Genomic DNA, 23797 nt, shown 5'->3' on the forward strand with positions numbered 1-23797 from the left:
TACATATCTTAAAAGCCAACATACAACAATCATGTGATCACACAACGTTGTAGAGTGCAACTGTAAATGATGAACTATTGCGTCAAAGATCATATTCATATGTAGAACAACTAAACTTCAGCAGTCGGGCTTTGTGCGTAGGTATTCAGAGCAAAGTGTAAGCTGGTTTCTTAATAATCAACTGCCTCAGCAATCGAACCAGTAATTCAAGTATCAACTCAAAACGGTTGAAAACAACATAAGCTAGCACCGGCGAATATAGTGTAAACATTTCAGTACATGTACTATATAATTGCACAACAAATAAACGCACTAACATATTTCTTTGAACCTCTGGGAACGAAAGAACGTATCTTAATTGTAAAATACTGTTATCTCAGTAAGAGCTTGATAAAATAAACGTAAAAAAAACAAAGAACCTAAATATTATTATTAGAGCTCTTACCAATGAGCTGGAAACCCAGCATTACTGGGTGCGAAACTTAGCTTTTCTTCTCACACTGGAAGGTTCCAAATTCGGCAAATTTTTACGACTCTTTACAAGCGCTGTTTCAACAAGAAGCCTTAAATTGCTTTAAAACGGACTGCTGTACTCCTATAATAACCCATAAAAGGTACATTTTAAAACCGAAAAAAGTGACTCTTGCCTTTTAGATTGATGAGTACAAGTCAAAAGTGCATGTAGTTTCGATGTAGCGTAATTTAAAACCGCGACACACAGCACCCTGTGACAAAACTTAAAACAGTCCCGTGTAACGTTTACAAGAGTTATATACGTCAAAAGATGACGTGTTGAGTATTGAGTAATCAAACCATCATTGATCAGACACAAAGCTAGAAACAGAGGGATAACAAGTTTGTAGGTCTGCAGCGCTAGAACCAACCAAGTCCGATCGTCGACATAGACTTGACAACTACCCAACAGCGCCATCAACACCACACTGGTCAACAAATACACCCAACACAAAGGGCAACAATGAGTAACATAGGGAAGAAGGCAGCGTCCTTCCTGGCTATCAGCCCAAAGCCGAGTACTCACTAGTCACTAGTACAGCGAGCGATTGCAATTGGCAACCATAACGGTGTAGAAATTGAAACTATTGAAAGAAAAACTTTGCAGATGTGCACTGTACAATGAGCATAGCATTGTACTTAACAATGTGAAAGAGCTTCATGTCAAAGCACGATAAAATATTTTACGAACAAAAAACAAGTTACAGCATCCTTCTTTGAACATTCGACTGCGCTACTTATGACGCCCATCTTGACCAACGGGATGGACAACAATGTAGCAAACTACTCACCTTTCTCTTCCTTCTGTTTGACTCCAAACTTTAGTTCAGCAAAGCTTTTGATCTTCGCCTTAAAATAAAAAGAAACTTTTTGAATACGTGTATTCACGTGATGATGATGATTCACTTCAGTAGGCACATGGATAAACCAATCACGTTGAAACATAATTTTTCAACACGTGTTTTATAATTTAGGCTTCAAAATCATGGAGCAGCTTTCTCCTTTTCCATTCGCTTTCAATAGACGAAAGAAAGAGGGAGCACTTGCGATGTTGGAGTACACATTATGGTAGTAACACAAACGAAGGCTTAAAATACATCAAGCCCGTGTTGCATGTAAGGTTCCTCGAAGGCGGAATAGGTACGCAACAAAAATGTCAAGAATCCACAATCGGAACCCCTTTGAACTGATATTGAACATGCAAGTCATGTTGGACTGGTATGCTGCTAATAACAAGCTTGGGAAATTTTTTCAAAAAAAAATAGACTTGTCAGGTTTCCAACCTTGTCCTTTTGTTTGCTCTTGGCACTTTTCATCTTGTCAAGGAAGCTTGGCTTTCTGGTGACGAGTTTCTTTGGGGGGCGGCGGGGTACAGGGGGGCGCTGCGGAGGACGGTCTGGCAGATTTGACGGCCTAGAACAACCCATCAAATTAGCACAATGCAAAAAGCGCAACTCCAACAAAATCAAACCGACTCCGTCACGCAGTTTCTACTTGTTACATAATAAAAACAAGAAACCACAAATTCTATTTGGACGAGATGGGGGTTGAATTCAACTAAAGATGGATTCAAACTTTCTGAAGAAATTTTTTCAATTTTATTGCAAAACACTTTTGTTAAAGCTTTGGTCGAGAGTTTGCTTTGTTGAACCATAGACAGACAAAACAAAATAACTTCAACGGGTTTAACATGTTTTATTACAAAGAGATATAACATAATTAAAAAATCAACTCAAACGCCTTCGACACGTACTGAATCTACCCATGGCCACCTGGAAATGCGGCCTGATTTGTCACATTTTGCAGATTTTGATTACAGCTACTGCTACTGGTTGACTGACATTTTTTGAGATGTTTTTACTTTTTGCGGTTTCCTAATGACATAAAACTTTTTTGTTGCCTTGGGGAAGCAGTAGCAAATGAGAAAAAGTAAGTTGAAAAATGCAAAATCAGACTGTTATTGAAAATTAACAGTCTGACTAAAATCTTCGAAATCAAATTCTCTTTGTTTTTCAACATGTGAGAATGTTAAAACCTATTGTGTCATCTGGGGAAAAGAATAAAGAAAGCGTAAAAATCTAATTTTTAGAAAAATTTATTTAAACGTTCGCCCAAAGTTAGAAAAACCTGGAAATTTCTGCAAAATGTGACAAATCAGGCCATATCTTTAGGTGGCCATGATCTACCTAAGGTTATAAATAAGAAATTTTAATGTGACATTCATCCTGTATGTATAGAAGATTTAAAGCGCACCAATATCTTTAACTGAAGTCGTCTATTCCCTTTTCGCTCTTTCTTCGAAAAGTTGTGTATAGGTTTGTTTGGGTGACGCAAACCAGACATAGATTGGTTTGTCAACCAGACATGTGTTGACAAGGGCCGGGGAGCACTTAAACCCAAACTTAATAACCAAAAGTGCAATTATAGAGCACATCATCTCTTGTGCAACGTGCACTGACAATATCTCAATCGACCAATTTAAAATCATCTCTCGAGGCAGATCTGAATTTCAGACTACGATCATCAAAGCCTTAATAATCAAACGTAATAATCCGTTTCTGAACAGGCAGTTATTCACCTGTGGGCTCATCGTTACTTTTGTGTGTGTTCTAATTGTTTGACACATCATGCATGTAGCACACTTTACACCTAATTTGATCTGTTTCCCGCCGTATAATTTACTCGTAATCATTCTTGTATCACTTGTTCAGCTTGTGCTTTTCGGTCCGGAGTGTCGTTAGTGCATAGTCAGATTTATCTCACAATTTTCACTTTATGTACATTGCAGGTTTAAGTAATTCCTGGTGAGGACACACGTACGTGTCGAAAACGACACGTTTGAGTTGATTTTTTCATTATGTTATATCTCTTTGTAATAAAATACGTTAAACCCGCTAAAGTTACTTTTGTTAACTGCAAAGTATAGAGGACGTCACAATCTGTGCATAACTTTAGTGCATAAGCTGATGAGAACAGGTTTTGTGGTAAACACAATTTTATTTGAATAAAAACTGGTGTTCATTGACAAAATCTGATGCTCGGTTTTCGAAAGTGATTGAACAGACTAATGTGTCGACATAAGTCAGCTAACTGCCTCCAACAGAGAGTTGCTGAGTTAGATTCTTGCTGTTAGAAAGATTTTGTTGTATTAACAATGCAATGTTAGAGTGTTTCGAAAACATAAAACAAAACAGCAGATCTTGGTTAAGGGTTAGCTTCACTCACTCGACTGCAGGGTCAGGTGAGGCCGTTTCCATAGATACAGCGTTCGCATTGGTCGCAACGTCAGCGTTATCTTCACCGCTATCCATGCGTCAAAAGGTTAGACAGTTAATGAAAGTTTTATGAAGCAAACAGCTTTCAAAATTTTTATTTCTGCATGGACAAAACGCTGACATATGTTCAATCAATGCAAAAAGTGGTTTTAGTAAAAAACAAAGCGCAGTCACAAGACACAGTTAATGTTATCCCAACACAATCAGCCGAAAAAATTCTGCCAACGAGACGAGAGTCCCTTCCGAAAGCATAAAAAAACAACAGAATCTCCAACGAACGTGCAGTGGGATAGAAAATAAAGCAACACCACATGACATGTGTTCGGATCCTGTGTAACACATAAAGGAAAATTTACGACAAATGTAATGAGGCGAGAGGTGATTCATCGAGCACTCAAGCGTTGATGCAAGCTGAGCTGAGGAGCCACCAACCACTCCATGCTGGGCGAGCACATGACATGCAAAATGTGAATGGCATACGTGTCAAGTCGCCAAACGTGCAGTGACCTTAACATGACGTGTGAACACAAAGACGATTCATACGAGGGTTGCCAGGTTTGCCAAACTTGTTTGGCTTGGCATACTTTATAATATCACGCTGCTTGGTACTTATTATTATCAAGCAGAACCAGGTTAATATTCTATTAGTAGAACTGGCACAACCTATTTCTAACCAGTTTCCCTACAATTTATTTCTTCAGCATACAATTAGTTAAAGTAATCTCACTATCAAAATTGTCTTCTAGTTTTCCTTTTTTTGTTTGCAAATTTTAAGTTGTTGTGATCAACATCAAAGACTATAACACAGTTAAAACGAGTTAAGGTTTTATGCCTTTTTTATTATTGGAGTGTCAACGTGACCATTAATCATAAAACCATCGCAAAAACCGTAGATAAAGCCAACTTACCTCAATTTAAATTGTTATTAAATTGACATAAGTAAACACATCAATCACGTTCCCAAAACAAAATTACAACTTGCAGCAGTAACAATAAACAGTTTGTTGATTGCTGCTGAAAATTTTTTTATTTTTGCGTCAAGCAAGTTTAAAACAAGCTGTTTTTCACTTGAACCATCTGGCAACCCTGATGTACACTTAAAACCAATCCGTGCTTTGTTAATATTATGTTACTGAAAGCCAAAGCTGTAGAAATATACAAACAGATGAGACGAAACAAGCAGGTGTTTCTATGAAGTTTTAGAAAATATAACTTAACGATTTTTAACAAAAATACTGGTTGGTTGTTCATCAAGACTGTCGTTCTTTATACCAGTGGTCACCTCATGGTATAAACAGTAAGAGCGATAAACAGAAAGCTGTTCTAATGCTCCACTGACGTTTCGCGCGAAGCAAAACACACATCCTCATGACAAATAAAGTATGAAATCCTGCCTGAGATGGCAGAGTATGGTCGCGCATCGCTGTTGGATGATTCGTAATCTTTGATGCAACTCTGTTAATTTGAGCGACATCAAGCTCAATCACTAATTTCGTGTAGATTCTACGTTATTTTATAGGAAGCAATCCACTTTTATGAGAAGCAAAAGCTATGGGCACACGATTCTTCATACGCAGTGACAAAATCTCTTTCGAGATAGAAGTTTGAAAAATTAACTCTGTAGTCTGTACCTTGACCGCCTCGAGAATGCGTGTCACCATTGATCGCAAAGCGTCAGTGAACACGAAAAATTCATTCTGGTTGATAGCCACCAGTCCTGGCCAATGACCATTAAGGAAACCACATGGCAAGCTTTATCTCAAACCAAAGCGTTAAAATAGAACACACGCAAAACAAAATTCATCATTTTGACGTAAATGTGACGCTTTTCCACGTAAGATAAACGTGAAAATAATGAATTTTAAAGAGTTAAAACTTAACGCTTAGTCTGGCAACAATTGAATCGCTTACTCTGTTTTACTGATCAGCTTCTGCAGGGCACGCAGTGAATTACGGTGGTCTCTGTAGTTGCAACAAGGTTAACACAATATCAAAAACAAACGCAGTTTCTAAGTTAGACAAACGGATTTTTACGTTTCTTGCACAAAAAGATATGATCATAACCCAACCAGTAAACGAGTCCTTTCTACGTTGATTCAACGTCTATGGAAAGTAAAAAAGAGCTGATTTTCTGGTTGGGAAGCGACTGTAATCTGCAAATTGCGGTGATAGAAAGAGAAACTGGAAGACAAAGGATTTTTGATGAATCTGTCCACACAGTGACTCAGCTACACCGCGCATGAATATTTCATGAGAGATCACTACTTGGTGATAATTCAAAGAATGAGGTTAATTGTATAACTTGGCAATGGCAAGATCAGCAGATCTGAAAAAATGTGTGAACGAAACTACATTGACTGGAAGATCTGAATCTGATCTTTTTATAGGGTAAGTCGCCACCATGCCGATGCAGTTCATTGCTTGATCGTTTACTTTAAGTTATGACATCATGATTATTCATGGCCACGCCGAAAAAAATTGCCTAGAAAATTCGCAAATTAAAATTTACACATAATGTTATGACCACGGAAACCTTATGATGATTTAATGACACGTTTGCGATGCTCACGTCATAGCGATAACCCACAAAAAAAGGACAATGAAGCCAGATTTTTTTAGATTTACTGATCTTGACATTTCCAAACCATTCCATATGATGAGTCGATCATCGCATCTAATTCCAAGCACATCGTTTGTTATCATCACTAATTACCACCACACACAAAAATTACATCGATGAAGCGTTAATTCTACTCAGGATAACGTTGGATCAACGTTATATGATCCAATGCACAAGCAAACTCGCCAGGCGCAGCAATTGCTATAAGCACCGCTCATGCAGAGATGTTGACAAGCCAGAGGTTCCCAAAACAGAAGCGTCTCACCAAGCCCCATAAGCTCAAACGGTGACATCGTTGTATTGGTAACTGTGACAGCAAGGCGGTGTGCAAGTACACCAAGCGAGTTGTCTCAGGGCTTTTGGGCGAGTTGTCTCACTCCCACAAACTATAAGGGCTATCTAACTTGCACTGATCATTGTTACACTTCTATCACAACGTTGAAATAATGAGAGAATGCCTCTCCAGTAACTGCTCTAGATTTAGAATCTTAGATAGTAATAAAAATTTTGTATATGAACAGAGTATGTCTAATTGTCTATGTATGTGTTTGCTGTAACTGCCATGTCAAAGTTTCAAGTAACTTGCCAACTAAAAAAAATGCTGATGTGAGTTACAAATTCTCGGTAAGATGGCAACAGCAGCTAAAATTTTGGGAGTCTCTGGCTCGATCAAGCAATCCAGCCATCGTCTCATCGGGAAACGATCGTCTGATCGGTAGAAGACGATCCATTTTCACGACAAGACGGTGGCGACAGTAAAGTTATCACATCGCATATCTACGTATATTCAACGTTATGAGACACTCACTCGGGAATTACACCCTCGCTGATGGTGAAGCGCCGATCTGTGGAAAGTTGTTGCGTTAGGTAGAGACGTTACCTTCAGATAGTTTTTAAAAAATAATAGTTCAAGCTGGCAAGGGCAACAAAATCAAAGAACGACAAATTGAACTGAAAACACAGTCCAAGCCAGGTGCAAATGGCATCCTTGTTTTGTCAGAGCATCTGCTTCATGGATAACAGGAAACCTGGTTGAAATGTCTTTCCACACAGACAAGGATTTCCATCAATTAATGCAAAAGCTCATTACTCTTCTTCGGAACAAGTTGTGTGGAGGAGTCTGATATCACCATGACAACGATACGGACGTTGCCAAGAAATTTTAAAAAAATTATCGGAAGGAGCAATGAGTTCGTTCCACGCCAGAGTTAGCTTCAAATGTCAGCTATTACAAAAAAAAAACAAATAAACAAATATATATATTACTAACCAGGATCACTCTGAGTGGAGTTATTGTTGTTGTTCATGCTGACACTTTTAGATCGGCGGTTCTCTGCTGAAACCTGAAAGTAACGTTGCCAAACGTTGATTCAACAAAAAAGCGGCAATCACACCGTCATGACATTCACTCAGCTTATGATGTAAAACATTGCAAATATTAGGCTTTTGTGATTTCGTTGAACAACCATCGCGATACGTTGAAATACCGTCACAAAAAACAAAAAATCAAACATTTTTCTAAATTATGGTTTTAGAATCTTCAAATAATGACGTAATAGCGATGATGTAATGAAGTGATAATAGTGAGCTGTGATTAACGCGTCATGTTCCATCATTTAAATATAACGTTTCAATAAGGTGGAAAAAACTGCCAAATATTCCACCAGGTTGGGCGTTGGAGTCATAGTTATGAAACTAATATCAATCTCCTTTGGACCTACATTGAACCGACATATTTAAAAAATAAATAAAACATTTCAAATACTAAAAATTTCCTCAGAGTTCAGTTGTCACTAGACTCCGGGTCTGCAATGAATCAATCAAAGTGAAGCAGCATCTGAGAATTTAGTAACTTGCAAAAACAACATCACACTCACCGTTTCATCTGCGACGCTATCCTCTTCTGCAAACAAGAAAACTGTTAGAAGTCGTCACACCATTCGATCAAATATAAACCGAAAATTATGTCGTCACGAAGTGGTTTCGCAGATTGCGTGATCATGCAATCATTGTTGGCACAAACATCACTACAATCGCTGTACGTCGTTTAACTGTTTATTTATATTCAAAAAGCGTTGTCCTGGGCTTCAGGGATTACAAAAATTTCGAAGCAAATTTTGAGAAAAAGGGAAGATGTTCTCCATTAATACGCAGCAAGAATCCACAAGCCAACAACGGGTATGAGCAGAGCAGATCAAGTTACTGCTCTAAACAGGGGACAAACCGTCAGTAAGGTAAGAAAGCTGCATCAGCAAGGTCGGAAAATAACTGACTTTCCGTGGACGTTTCCATTGAAAACATATCTGTGTGGCCAGATTATGACAACTGGAGTGGCATCACGTGCTTGCGGTTTTTATATTTTGGACAAGTTTCGTTTATTTTCAATTGCGTCAAAACATGGCCATGCGTCAAAACAATCGTTGTATTTGCTCCGTGCCATTTTTTTCATTTTCAATTTAAACGGCATAACGATCGCTGTTAAATAAGCCACCTGCGTTTCACTTGTGGTTTTTAATTAACCAATAACTAGTCAGTTTACCTTGCGTAGGTTGCGTCGAGGCTACAACAGTGAACATGGTCATATTCTTGTGAGCGGCCCGCCTCACGATTGTTGGTGAAGTTACGTTTGTATTCTGTAAACACCCAAGCAAAAATGTGCATCATCATAAAATTACCTCACCTATAGCAGTATGTTTTAGAAAACCTAGACTTGAGGTTTTCAATCAGGGTAAATTTTACCGATTTAGAGGGTAAATTTAGAAAAGTAGGAAGATAAACGCCAACTAATAATATAAACGTTCAATTTTATATCTGAAAATATCTAGTGTAAGATGAATTTATATTAAAAAAATCGGCAAATGGGTAAGCGGAAGTAAAAAGACTGAACTCTCTGAAGTATTCCACACTTGTGGGGTGCACCTGTAGAAATGGTCACCCCAATGACACCTTGTTAAACTTGATAGAAATGCGGCGAACAATTAATGTGACTCTCCATGTTATTTTGTTGATCCACTGTAGCTGTTCATCAAAAAAAAAAAAAATAAGCATCCAAAGCGACATTACCTTGTCCGGGTCTTCGTCTTCATTAAAACTGAACCTGGAATGGAAATTCGCACATTGTCGTTGTGATCTTGCTACCACATTTAACACAGAATAACACATTACACAGGATCACGCACGTACAGGGAGAAGAGGTTTCGCGTCCACGTTATTTACAATTACATATTCCTAGCAAATACTTTTCCCAACCAAAGAGATATAGTGAGGCCACAATCACCTTTTGTTCTCGCTCGGTGACGTCACATCAGCGTCGAGACTTTCCGCGGAGTGCCAGCTATGACGTCGCTGCAGAGAAGTCGGGGAAGGTTCATTGGAGAGCTAGGAAGTAAATTGTAGGGTGAAATTAAAACCGCGATGTAACCCATCCTTCAAACGAACAGTAGGACAGAACGCAATCCAGAGATTAACAAGAAAAACACCAAAGCAATGTAAATTGTAAATACGGCAGGAGACTAAACGTCAGCATTGCATCAGCATACCTTCTTCTCGTGCTCGTCGACGATAGGATCACGATCCATCGGGGCATCCCGGAATCCTTCCTCAGGCGCCAGAAGCTATTGTAACGACAAAACGACTATTATGATCATTAAGTGACACCATGACTGTTCGCACGTCAACAATAGAGTTTTGTGCTCCATGGGTGCAAATATGCGTTGAGCAAGAATAATTTTCAAAACAAGATTCAAAGTTATGACATGAAATAAAATTACCAGCAGTGTACGAGATAACCAAAAAAGTTCATGATGTAATCAAATAATGAAAATTTGGCCATCTTAGACGACGCAAGCGTTCGACTTGTCATTGCTTATTTCAAATTATAAAGCGTTGCTCTTCGACGATTGATTATGTTCTTGCTGGGTTGGTTCCGGCATAAACTGAACAAAAACAAACCTGAGCTTCGAGCTGCTTCTCATTGATATCCAAAGGGAGGGCACGTCTGTTTCTTCCGGTGATGGGGGTTCTAGGGGCGTCATACTCCTCGGCGCCATCTACATACAACCACCAACGTCATAACAGCAGTACGTACGGTACAGCAGTACCGTATGTACGTTTATGTGAACGATGCTACAAATTATAAATCTGATCAAAACAACAGACGTGTGCACTCCATACAAGCAAACGTCTATCAATGAGCGTTGCCATCAAAGCTACGTTTCAAGTCAACTTTCACTGGCTTGATACGCGACACAAAACAGCGAGAATACATTTGTGAAAAAACATGAAACATTGAAATGACATGAAACACAGAGCTCTCATTAGCCTTGCAGAAGCTAACTCGCAATTTGTGGCTGAGCACAAGCGGGGCTCAATGGTAAGTTCGGCGTTGAATGAAGCTCATTGTTAATTATGGCCAAAACATTGAAACGTTCAACTCAACATTCAGAATGATGATGATGTTAAAAAGCATTCTAAAGGCAGAAGAAAATTCCCCGGTCAAGGAGAAATGACGTTTAGTGAAACCGGAGCCGCAGCATTCGTATCTCGTTTCATCCAAAGAAAACACATGAACGCGTGAACAATGAACACGAAAGTCATCAACAACACAAGACACACAATTACAAATTGGAACCTTTCGGATTCAAAAAAAAAACCTCATGCGACATACGATAAAGAAGCCAATCTTTTATGATACAAATAGTACTGTAGTTTAGAAACGAGTTTAAGATGGTAACAAAATGAAGAAAATACAAATAGGTTGTTTGGGTTGAATCAAAAAACCAACAAGCGTTCAGAAAGCAGCGACAACGTTTTCCTGAAAAAGGTGAAGTTTTTTGTTGTCGGCGGCTTCAACAATCGGCAGCATTCGTTCGATTCACACATGACAATTTGATAAACATGATCAAGTATGCAAGGTGCCAGCTGCCCAGTCAAAAGATCCAAAAATACTGTCAGGATGTCGGAAGATCAATGTCCTCCGCATTTCTAACAATGAGATCAATTTTAAACGTTAAAACAGTCCTAAACGGTATAATGTTTTGAGCACATTTGACTGTTATAATGTTCAAAAAAAACTTGACTTACCACCCAAAATGCCCACCTAGCAAAAGCAACGTTTTAACAATGCCAAATCACATATAAAAGGTGGAAATGGGTAGTCTGTGCCAGCTGGTGGCGATTGAAATTTGTGGCGTTTCAACGTTTTCAAACATAAAATGAATGCAAAACTCTTCATTTAACCAGGCAATGCATGATAAGCAAACAACAGTGGCACATTTCGATTGTTTCATGTGTGCTTTAGGATCATATGGCGGCCGACCATATTAACTTACGCTCACTCCAAGCAGTTGTGACGTCAGTGAACGTCGATCAAACGTAGAGAAGCAATGAAGTAGAAACGACACCAAATAAACAACCACTCGAAAAAGCGAGAACTTCATTTGCCACACATCGCCAAGTTCGCAGTTTTCAGCTCTTGTATCAAGCAAACCTTGTAGTTTTAATGCTCAATTTACGTCAAAGCAAGTTAAGGACAACTAACTACTTGTAAGGCGCAGTGTTGCCATGTAAAGGTAACACTCAACAGCAAAAGTTTTCACAAAACAGTAACACGACCTTGGAACACTTATATATTGCTAAACTAACTGCTCAGTTACCAAAATCTTGGCAAGCTGGTATGAGTGAAGCATAGCTGGCATCAAGACAAAAAGGTATCTGCAAATTACACACCGTAAGTCAAGAAAAACTCCTGTAAGAAATATTTGTACAAAACGTTATACTTCCGCTTTCAACAGACAGACAACACTTGAAGAAGCTGCACAGCAAGCACAAAATATCTTTTCTGCATAAAATAAAAACCATTAATATCAGTGACGTCATCACTAAACTCACATCGCTGTGGAGGAAACAGATCCTTTGCCAGGTCAGGGCAGGAAGTGCTGAGTCTATTCGCTCCATCGTCGCTCTCCTGCAAAAATATTTCAAACGCTATAATATGGAAAACTCGATGATGGTTCCGTAGTGGCCAGTTCGAAACCTAGCCGGGTTGATACTCATTTCTATACGTTAGGTGCAACAACCCAGCTAGAAAAACGGTACTTTTTAAGTTGATTCAATGTCTACAGCCCTCGTGGGTATCTAACAAAGTATTATAGACCAAACTAAAGACACTCCAAAGATATTTGATAAAAAGGAAAGAAACTGTTGCAGCAGTGGGTTGTAGATAACACAAACCAACTGACCTCATTCAATCGCTCGATGTCTCTGTGACGTAGATAACGTATCCCGTCACTGATTTCTTGGAGGTGGGACAGGTTCCCCGCTGTGAGGAGACCACGAATTAGATTTTAAAAGAAATCGATAAACACTGCACCGAGGTGGCGACTTAGACATTGTTGCAACAATCAGAAGCAAACTCATAACGACGCCAAATTTTTCAACAACAGTAGGTTAAGCGTACATAAGAATTCAACTGAGTAATGAGTATAAATGAGAGTTATGTAACTTATAAGATGTGTGGGGTGAAAAGTGTTTAGTGGGGGGAGTGTGGGTTTATAGGCGAGAAGGTTAAAGTCAGATTTGCTTTCCTTAGTTGGTTGTAACAACCACTGTGGCATCGATACATTCTCAACTGTGATCAAGTGATGTAGAAGTTTGTTGACAACTCACTTAAAAATGCATCGCCGCCATCCTTGTTCCTGGAAGAACCACGAGATCGATAATCAGCATCAGAAGTCCCAACTGGATGCATGGTATCGGTAACCTCATAAGTGTCATCATATTCGTGATCGAAATACATCCTGGGAGGTGGAGGAGGCAAGGATTCATCCAGACTATCTGTCCACATGGAGGTGCCTTCCAATTGGTACGGAATGGGAGTGGCAGGAGGAGCCGACGATTTGCTCAAGGCTATGATTTCCTCATCTGCATATGACATCAAAAAGAAAGGAATATCATCAACAAACGTGTTTTATAAAACTTCGTCGTCAAGTTGAGACTCGAGCAAGAACAGCTCCTCTGTTCAAGCACTTCGCCAGCTTTATCAGCCTCCAGCTGTTGTTATCAACCTCCAGCAGATGCTGCCACTTCGGTGGCATTGCGACGTCATAGCAGACCGTCTCGGCAAAGCAATAAATTCCACTGAGATAGAATGCAGCCCACCAAAAGCTGCTGCATGAGCATGTGGCTGTGTCTTTTGCAAAATGTACTTAATTTAATCACATTCAACTATCGAGCATAAAGCCTGAATACGACAGCATTTACATTCTTCAGTAATTACTGTAATGCCGGTGATAATTTTAAATAATTGCTTTTTTAGCAGCAACACAATTTCACCAGTGTAACATTACAATGCTGCATTCCATCACGTTAACAACTTAAAAGTATGAACATTTTGTAGAATACGGCAGCTCACTGGGCCATCAAATCTATAACTCTACCTACCTAAGGATGGCCAGACGTTATCTTGACACTCCGACGTCGTCGAAACGGTACCGAAACTATGCCGTTTCAATATGACAGCTTGGCCGATCTTTTCTTTGTTCTCCCATCTGATAACTCCGTGGGCGTGTGGGCTGAAAAAGCATGATCGTCATCATCACCAGCGAAACACACAGGGCACAGCTTATTAAATCATTCTATTTTTCCGAAACAATGAAATAAAAATAAAAGTACCGGCACTAAGAAGTTTAGGAAGTGTCGCTCAACCACACTTTGCAGAGTCTGTTACGTTCGATATTTTGTTTTGTAGCTCCTTGTCAAGTAGAGGTTGATGTTTTTAAATGGCAGATCGTTACATATGTGCAACAACATCTCGTCAACGTTCATAATGCTCTGAGATCAAACCATTAACTATAAGCCAACAACCTTGCGTAGGCAGGAAAGTAGCCAAGCAAACCAGCACAACACAAAACATAATAATATGTCATTAAGCCAAGATAAGAGCAAGAGTCATGCATCCTGATGTCTCAATCAATCAAACTTTCATCCATCGCTGCAACCAACATACACACAAGCCAAAATGTCAGAAAGTCAAGTATATATCACACATCACAGATAAAGATCATGTTGAAAGATCATACATAGCTCCATTCAAAGTATACAACTATCAACTACGTCTAACCAGTGGACCACGTTTACAAAAGCGACCATTGCGAAACGCAATGATCCATATAACACAGCTGTATTGATTGCGTTAAATTAACACTTAACGCCTATTGATTTACACGGCGGCACCATTACAACAAAGTCTTTCAACCGGTAACGTTACAAGCAAACAAATGTTATAAAGTGGGCGGCCACGGCTAAAAACAGCAAGACTTGCCCCGAACAAAGACTAAGTAACCGAATCTAGTCAAGTCAAAGCGGAAGGCTAAGAGTCGGTCAATAGTCACTTAGCAGAGGCAAGGTAATGTTACAAAGGGAACGGTCGCCAACTTGCTGTGAACAGCATTGAAAATAGCGAAACCAACTGGTTGTTTTTTCTGCCATGATTCAAAAACTTGTGTTTAACCTTCTATTTTATATGTAAACATTAAAGGAAGATGTAAACGAGAGATTAAATTTTTGTGTAAGTGCCAGCATTCGACGAATGCAAATTAACAGTACAACATTGAAGATATTGTGTCAACAACATGACACATCAAAAGAAGCAAATAGCGCACAATCACTACTTTCACTTCATTTCTAAATTTCGTTACGCGGTATTTACAATTCCCATCACATTAAAATGTGAGTACACATCCATCCTTTTCTCATTAAAGTGGACACACTCAAGCTTCTTTTTATTCATACAATATAGTAGTTGCCAAACAAATATCACAATTAACGGTGTATAAGAAAATAACCTCGAAAGAAGAGCTTTGGCAATTTGCCACACAAAAAGCTGTGAGATGAACATTCAAATGTGTTTTGGTTTCCGCTAACAACGAACTAGATGAGGAACAGATACAATAGTGATGACTTTTGTCAACAAGCTATTAAATTGGCAATACGGCTTCCTACACAACGACAGCACAATCGCCAATTCGAACGATGACTTCCTAATTCTCGCTTCACATCAAAACAAGCCACTGCCCTGTGCCTGAGGCTATGACTTGATATAAAAACTGCCGTCTACCTCTTGTTGGTAATTGCAGGGATTAAGAACCTTTGTCTGCTCTCGAGCGAGAGATGCTGGTTTGAGACCTTCCAAGTCAACACGACACCAACGAAGTTACCTCAGCCCTCTAACCTTACTACAACAGCTATGAGCCAACTTTAACACTGCAGTGCCACAAAAATTGCGAGGCATCATAGACAAGTGCATGAAAAATACGGCTGGCCTACTGAATTGTGTTTCAAAAAATAGAGAAATTGCATTAAAAAATATTTTGCAATAACTACTCACTCTGTGATCAGATCAGCAAGTCCATCAAATCCACGCGCATGCGCAATGTCGGTTGCTAACTCGCCGTGTCGATTCTTCAACTCCAAACACTGCAGAGCACCAGGTTTCTCCAAGAGGAGAGTGACAAAGGTAGAGAGCCCCAATCGGGAGGCAAAATGGAAGAGCGTCTCCCGGGGAACAGTTTCTATGCACACAAAAACGTTTTCTCACAAAGCATGAGACGAGATGGCTTGCCTGCTGATGAGCATAAATATTTTCTTGATTAAAACATGGCATTTGCATTGAGTTAGCACCTGTTGGCCGTAAAAGATGTGAAGGTCATACTTGTAACTAAGGGAGGTTCAATAGAAGCATTTACAAATTAATTTAAATTCATGAATTAACTTTACGAGACATGTAAATTTAAATAGAAGTTTGGTTGAGCTCTGTTTTGCAATGACAACTACATAGACGACCAACGCAACAATGCTGACCACACATAACATCCAACTTATTTTGACAATAAATTCCATCATATAAGTTAATCCCACTTAAAAGTGCTCTTAAAAGCGATTATAAAAGTGCAAGGTTAACCATAAGCTTGTTTGCAGTCGCATGAAACAGCCTGGTAGTTGCAATGTTCAAAAATCTGCAACGATCATAAACACAAAGCAGCACAAAATTAAGTCGTGCTGTTTCGCTGCTGCAATTCAAACTAACCATTGAATTGCATTCATCGCCTTTTCTTGACGTGTCGTTGCTGGTGTATTGTATAATAGATTCACTATATTGATCTTAATGATCAAGAATCGATGTGAGACCTTATACTTGACTTATCCTAATACTAAAGCTTTGGTAGAGAGTTCACTTTGTACATGTCTATCTTAATATCTTAATTAAATTTAAAGACATAATTTCCATTAGAGCAGATATAAATAATGTAACATTAAAAATCTTCATCAAAAAACCTGTGCTAGGGTCGCCAAGAAGGTTCCAGTCAGGTGGGAGTATAAGATGTTGGAAGGCGCTTGTCAGTCGCTCATCCAGTGTCGGAAAATCTTCTTTTTCCAGTGAGAAATGAGGTCCTTGGATGCTATCCCAATCCTCCAGACTACTCAATGAGTGAACGCTACAAATTAAGACATAACTTGGAGATTACATTTAAACAGTCTCAAATGACATGTTATTGAACGTTATAAACGAAGTAAAACCATGTGAATAATCTTAAAACCTACCTGTCGGCCAGGTATCGGGCCAGGAAGCAAGTTTGGTCGAGATGATATGTGAATTCCTCTGTGCCTATGCAATCGATCGGCTCGTCCAAAGACTGGATATACACAGACAGCGCTACACGCTCTGGCGGCTCATGGTCTAAGAAAATCACAAACCACTGAATAAATGTTAAAAAAATAACCGTACCCTAATCAATTCTTGGCTTGTCGAAGCAGTTCAACAAAATAAGATACCTCAGCTCAATGAAAGTAACTGCAAAGGTAAATATTAATACAGACATTCAGTATTATTTTTTTACTTACAAACGCTCTTTTTCTAAGTTTCTAACCGTCAATTGTTGCCATAAAAAGTTGCTATCGTCCTAGTTCGTGGCTCTGTGTTAAGCGACAACCGACATAAGGCAGACACTTTCTTCTGCCAAAAACCTTGCAAATATCCTTCGCCAGCCTACGTCTAAAGAAGCAGTTAACCTTTCCAATAACTTTTTAACAATTTCTTGGCGCCCATTGATGAACAAAAGTTACAATCGCCAACAAAATAACCTGTCCTCGTCTAGGAGGACATGTGTCATCCCTTGCCGGCAACAAGGCGGCTATCACTTCAACGTCAAAGGCTGTTACATAAGCATAAACGTTTTCATTCTAGAAATACACCAATCAAAGGTTGTGCAACAACCAATCCTGCAAGGTCATTGCAAAGAAAAAAGGAACTTCTCAGCTGACAACAGAGCACAGTCAGACGGAAACACAACTGAACAGACGTGTAGCCCACCAACAAACAGTTTTCTTCTTTGCGTGCCAGAAGGGGAAATATATCGTTGACAGTAGAGGCTCACACAAATGACTGCCACCAAATAAACCAACCTATACACTGAAAGAGAAACCTTTCACTGTTTCAGCTTGAACGAGAATGACGTCATAAAGCACTTGAAGCAATCATGAAAAAGTCAACAAGAGGCTCTCCATTTCAAGGCAGGCCGAACAGAACTGGCAAGCGCAAGGAGGAAACAATAAACATACGTGCAATACATCTGTCATATCGTGTTGTTTTTTTGGTGTTTCAGCATGCAGTGTCCTTAAAGCTGGCTGCAGTGTTTGACTGCTTCGTTTTGAGACAGTATATACTTCTCATTACACTGCAGTCTTATTTGGCTTTTGTTAAGATTGCACAGAAATTAGAATGGGTCGAATCCAGGTAAGTTCTGCAAGCACTTTATCAGGTGAGAGGTACTTCAGACAATGTGGACAAGCTATCACTGTTGTTAGAAAAAGAAGGTTGTAACATTTCTCACAATCGACACTTTGAACACAAAAGCACTGCTGATTCTGATCAAATCATAAGTACCTTCAATATGTTTTGCAACTCCTAAAGACAAATATTGTTTGAAGACAATTTTAAACTGAACCGGCCTACTACCTAAAAGTCAAAACTATAAAACATGCTTTAAAAAGCACTGCTGCATAATCTTAAAACTACTTTCTTAACCATTAGATTTTTCATATTAAAGGATTTTCCTTTGATGTTGTGTCTGCTAAATCTAACTGTGTAGATCAGAGGTGACGAACCTGCGGCCCGTCAAAGAATTTTGTGCGGCCCGCAAAACAATTTGACAATCACTCATGCATTAAAGACAAACGACATCTCAAAGCTGTTTTATGCCTTCACTGGTAGGCTACACCTTTCCTTTGCTACGGGTCGAGGCTGACAGATGAAAATCTTGGTATGCAAAAAAATTCAACGCTTCAATGTTAATTTTTTTAATATTTTATGCTTCAATGCTGCATTAGATAGCTTCAGCTGTATGATTCGCATGGGCTTTTGTTTGTTGTTTGAAAAAGAAATTTCATTAACTGATTTGTTGTTTCGCAGCATAATGGTCGAAACATTTAGTCAACTTGAGCAAAAAGGATAAAGCTTCGAAAATTAAACTGTCTTCATCATCAGTGCAAGTACTGTTCCTCTATCCTTTTTGCTCGAGTTGATTTGTTTTTATTTTTTACTGTTGTATGTTTAGATTCTGCGTAAGATAATTTCAACTGTGTGGGTTTTAGTACTTTCATCTGCAGTTTGTTATTGATTGATTGGCATTTGTTTTGTTGCGAGTATAAATACACACATTCAAAGCAAAATCAAATAATACAAACGATCACATAGAATGTGTGGATACCGAAACGGTTGGCTGCGAAGTGACCTGGAAGGTCTTCTAGTCAAGCAGCCACCCTCAACAAAAAAAAGAAATAAATTAAATATAAAAGAAGCAATCAAAGAAGCGAAGCAAAGGAATTGAAACATATAGTTGCTTGAATGAACACAATATGCATCGGTTAATAAGAGATGTTACTTTTCATGGATAATATTTTGAGTCGCTTCTAAAAGATTTCATAGTAGGTTACGATTAAAAAGTTGTGTGGCCCGATAACTCATCTGTGATTGACAAAGTGGCCCGCGACTGCAAAAAGGTTCGTCACCCCTGGACTGTAGATTAAAAACTGTTAAGCATGTGATACGTTGAATGATAACGTTATAATTTTATATTCGCCATGATGACTGTGGCTTCGAATAGAAATTTTTGAGAAAAATATTCCAAAAAATATCATGTTTCCATAGCTATCACAGCTTTACAACAATACGTCAAAGTCCCAACAAACCCGGTCATAGCGAGGATTTTCGGACTGTTGAAACTAAGCGACGCACCGCGTGCAAAGGTTTTCATACGACAAGGCGTCGACAAGAGAAAGTACATCGTGGTGAAGATGATGCTAAACAAAAGCTATAATGTCGAAGAAAAAACAATCAACAGAAACAAAGTAAGCATTGAAGGTGATGAAATCTGTAAATGTGGTGAATGACGATGCAATCCACAGGCCACCTGTTTCCTTGCAAAACCTTGATTCAGAAAACTTGTGCCGTAATCTCACGGGTGTTAGCGATGGTGAGACTAAAACCATGAAAATACCCAAGTTGCTACTTTGCAAGCGCAAAATAAATGCCTCAGCCCATAGGTCGCTAAAAAGTCTCTTAATGCCTTATACAAAATATTATAATATCGAAATTAAAACAACTTGAAAAGCCTAGGGCTAGGGTTGGTCACACACCATGTGTGCTACACGTCGTAACATGATACCTGACAAGTGCCACTTCAACATATATATACCTTCTAATGAACAAAGAAATATTTTGAATACTTAAACATATCGCTCACCTAGAACCGAAACTATGTTATGTCCATTTTTCAAGTTTTGAGAAAAACAGGAAAATAGATTTTGAATTGGGTTTTTGTAAATTATCTCCCGATATATATGCAACATTTTGTACCAGCGTGACTAGTAATATCTTGCTGGTTGTTAGGCATCATTTATGATACTTTTCAACTTCTAGGGTGAGCAATATAGTGTTTTTTTAAGTATCGGATGGACTTAACATTGTTTGATTTTGAAAATTCTAACTGGTAATTTCATAAAATAACGGACGTAGCATACTTATAAAATCGATTGAAGTATTGCAACCACTGTTTTTACATTGAAACAATTTGAGATGGAGCTATAAATTGAGATAGTAGCCTCCAGGTAGCATTTGTAAACTTTTTTGACAGCAGAACCATGATTTCCTGTTTTGATACTACACAATCTTTTCACTTATGTGATATTATGTTCAATTGTTTTTTTGCCATACTCTTACACATCTTCTGCAATAGTGCTATAAAATCTGCCAGGTCTTCTTTGGACTTTTGGTACATGACCTCCTCAAAAGATCTAGTTTAAAGCTAAAATTTACTAAAGTTTACATTTAAAGCTTTATTGCTATACATTTAAAGCTTTATTGCTCTATGCTGCAATCACATTTGTTAGATAGAACCATAACTAAGATTTCTGAATTTCTAATTTAGCTGCCTAATCACCAACTTTTATCAGACTTTGAAATAATCTCCAACAGCTCAACCAAATTAACATCTGGACATTAAAAAAAAACATCCCAATCATAACACTGTAACTTATTAAACAATACTGTATAATATTTACTAAATTAGTTGATCTGACAACCTTAATCATTGTCACAAACCAATGATGCATTCATAAAACTAGAATTCAAGGAATGGTTAAATAAAATCTCTATGCTAATTTCCAACAGTATATATCTACAGAACGAACAAACAACATAATGAAATTACAAGGAAAGACAATAACTCTGCAACCTAAATATCAGCAAAATTGATACTTAGGATCTCAGAATTTTCAACAGTTCTTTTGGTAGTCAAGATGAGTCCAGCTGAAACAAAAGCAAAACTAGCATTGGTGTTCACTGTTCAGCTACTTCTGGAATGTCTGCATAAAAGTGGTGGTGGTGTGGAGGAATGAGGTTTTTTGCATAACTTCATCAAATCGGCTTTTTTGTCCTTTTTTACTACAAGCTGTAATTTGTAACGTTTGGGTAGTTCCATAACTAACGGCAATGAAAGTTCAGTTGCAAGTCGTCTGCTGTTCTGTCGACTTGATTTCATGAAGTCTATCTCACTGAAAGGCTCTGAATATTTGTACTTGAAGTATAGCTTGACTGGATTTACCTTGCAAAACTTTAATAGCATAATCTTGCTCCACAGTATTTTTTCACGTCAGAATCAAAATTTGAGCCTCGCATGATATGTGAGTATTGTGGTGAATCATTCACAAATTTTTTGAAGTCAACAACTTGGATAAATTAATCAGTGACTGTCACTATGGTAGTATTGGTTTTGAATAACTGAAGAAAAAACTGGACTGGAGAAAAACTGAAAGGTCGGTCTTAATGCTTTAACAATTTGTCAAAATAGCAGCCTGTCACACAGAAAACAAGCTGTGGGATGTTCTCTGACCCATATAGCGACCAGCCTATGTCATCTTGAGTGACACAATGGTATAAAGGTGCTGAGAATTTACCATCAATAAATAAACTCGAAGATCACCTTTTCACAACATGTATTATGTCCAGCATTTTCAATCAGTCAAAAGTAGCAACTAGTTTAAGTCCAACATTTTATGTTATGTCCAGACACAGTTAATAGGTTGACATTATGTTAAGTCCAGATAAGGACATAGCACAGTTTAGTTTGAAAATTTTGAAATTTCTGCAGGACTTAACATAGGGTAAAAGCTAAAATAATAGACATAAGAGAAATCTGAGCATGCCATCAGATAGAGCTATGTCCAAAACCCAAGAAAAGTTGAAAAAGTGATTTTTGCAAAAAGTGGACATAACATAGTTCGGTTCTAGGTGAGCGATATATATATACAAGTTCTGTTTTCAGATCAACACATGCTGATGCCTGGAAAGCAATAATGAGGTAAACTTCGGTATAACATAAATAAAAAGATCAAACATTGCAAACTTTTAGCCATTTTTTACATGGCCAAGCCATTTTGAACATACGGACCCTTTATTAAATAGACCTTTCTTTACAAAAAGTGGCTAACCACGATTGGTATCTCGGATCTCTGACCGGTATCTCTATTCAACAAAGTTAATGTCTAATTAAATGCACATACCTGGAATAACGGCATGAAACGCATTGTCCTCCAAGGAGACTTTTGCTTCGGTCACCTGTCGCTGTCTACTGCCCTTGAACACGAGAAATGCACGGATATCATCAGGAAGTTGGTAATCTTCTGGAAGAAAAGCCACAACAAGCCCTCCACCCTACACAACGTAAATAAAACGTGAATATTCAAACAAGCCCTAGTTGAAGTTAATTAATAGAAATTAATCCTGCGGTTGTTAATGTCCAATATTATGTTACCTTCCACATTCTTAGCTTATCTAGATCAGGGGTCCTCACATCGGAATGGCCCGTTTCGGTGAGTCCGATTCAGTGAGTTCACTATTCGGTGAGAGCCCTATTCGGTGATTTTTTTTTAAATTATTGGGTACCGTAGCCTAATTATCATTGCCGTTTTAGGATTAGGGGTTAGGGTCTTATTTCAACGTTTAACGACGTTAAAACGATGTAAAAGCGGCAATGATAATTAGGCTACGGTACCCGATAATTTTAAAAAAAAAATTCAAAAAATCACCACATGGGGAACTCACCGAAAAAGGCTCTTACCGAAAAGGCTCTCACCGAATCGGACTCACCGAATAGTAGCAGACCTTCCTCACATAGTGGGTGGCAACCCAAATTTGGACCTTCAGATTTGGTACAGAAAATGTTGGCTCAAACGTCAGAAAAAAGTGAAGTTGTGGATATGCTGGAAAGACGTAAAGTGGATGTAGTAGGATTGCAAAAAATCATACATAAATATTATGGTAACACAAAAATAAGAGGGAGTGAAGAAATATATATACAAATTGTTTTGGAGTGGAGATTCTACTAAGTTATGGTGGGGTTGGAATGATGATAAAAATAGATTTAGTAAATAGCGTGATTGAGGTACGACGTGTGAATTCCAGAATCATAGCGGCATCATAGAATCATCAACAGAAGAGTGGCACGAATGATGAAAGAGGTTTGTGGAGTATCAAAAGGTTTTCGTAAAAAAGAAACCTGGTGGTGGAATAATGATGCAGTAAAGCAAGTTTTAAAAGAAACAAAGCAAAGTATCGTAAATGGAGAAAAGAGAGAAGTGACAAAGCAAGCGCAGAGTAGCCTACGTGGAATACAAAAATAAAGCAAAACGAGTGATTGCAAATGCAATGCATAAACATGCAAGGAAAGATGCACAAAAGAATGAGAAAATGAGAGTGGAAGAAACATGAAATGTATCTATCGCATGGCGAGAACACAGGTGAAGGCCTGAAAGTGATGTTGTTGACAACTCTTGC

General features: G+C 38.4%; 1 protein-coding gene across 5 annotated transcripts in view; it reads right to left on the minus strand.

Annotated features, from left to right (window-relative positions):
• Positions 1-23797, minus strand: part of LOC145772097 (rho guanine nucleotide exchange factor 28-like) — a 74448-nt gene that overhangs the window by 43139 nt on the left and 7512 nt on the right. For 2 of the 5 annotated variants that reach the window (XM_082583927.1, XM_082583931.1), the window contains exons 3-22: positions 22525-22675; positions 17008-17143; positions 16741-16901; positions 15794-15977; positions 13849-13979; positions 13075-13329; positions 12648-12727; positions 12298-12373; positions 10360-10457; positions 9948-10022; positions 9686-9786; positions 9472-9505; positions 8948-9041; positions 8286-8311; positions 7679-7751; positions 7217-7253; positions 5700-5750; positions 3739-3816; positions 1797-1926; positions 1305-1362 (exon numbers count right to left, since the gene is read on the minus strand). In XM_082583927.1, the coding sequence (XP_082440053.1) occupies positions 1305-1362; positions 1797-1926; positions 3739-3816; positions 5700-5750; positions 7217-7253; positions 7679-7751; positions 8286-8311; positions 8948-9041; positions 9472-9505; positions 9686-9786; positions 9948-10022; positions 10360-10457; positions 12298-12373; positions 12648-12727; positions 13075-13329; positions 13849-13979; positions 15794-15977; positions 16741-16901; positions 17008-17143; positions 22525-22675 (2029 nt within the window). The remainder of the gene's footprint in view (positions 1-1304; positions 1363-1796; positions 1927-3738; positions 3817-5699; positions 5751-7216; positions 7254-7678; positions 7752-8285; positions 8312-8947; positions 9042-9471; positions 9506-9685; positions 9787-9947; positions 10023-10359; positions 10458-12297; positions 12374-12647; positions 12728-13074; positions 13330-13848; positions 13980-15793; positions 15978-16740; positions 16902-17007; positions 17144-22524; positions 22676-23797) is intronic. The other 3 variants (XM_082583928.1, XM_082583929.1, XM_082583930.1) reach the window with 3 other exon arrangements.

The sequence above is a fragment of the Aplidium turbinatum genome, chromosome 6 (genome assembly GCF_918807975.1).
Source record: "Aplidium turbinatum chromosome 6, kaAplTurb1.1, whole genome shotgun sequence".
Taxonomy (NCBI): Eukaryota; Metazoa; Chordata; class Ascidiacea; order Aplousobranchia; family Polyclinidae; genus Aplidium; species Aplidium turbinatum.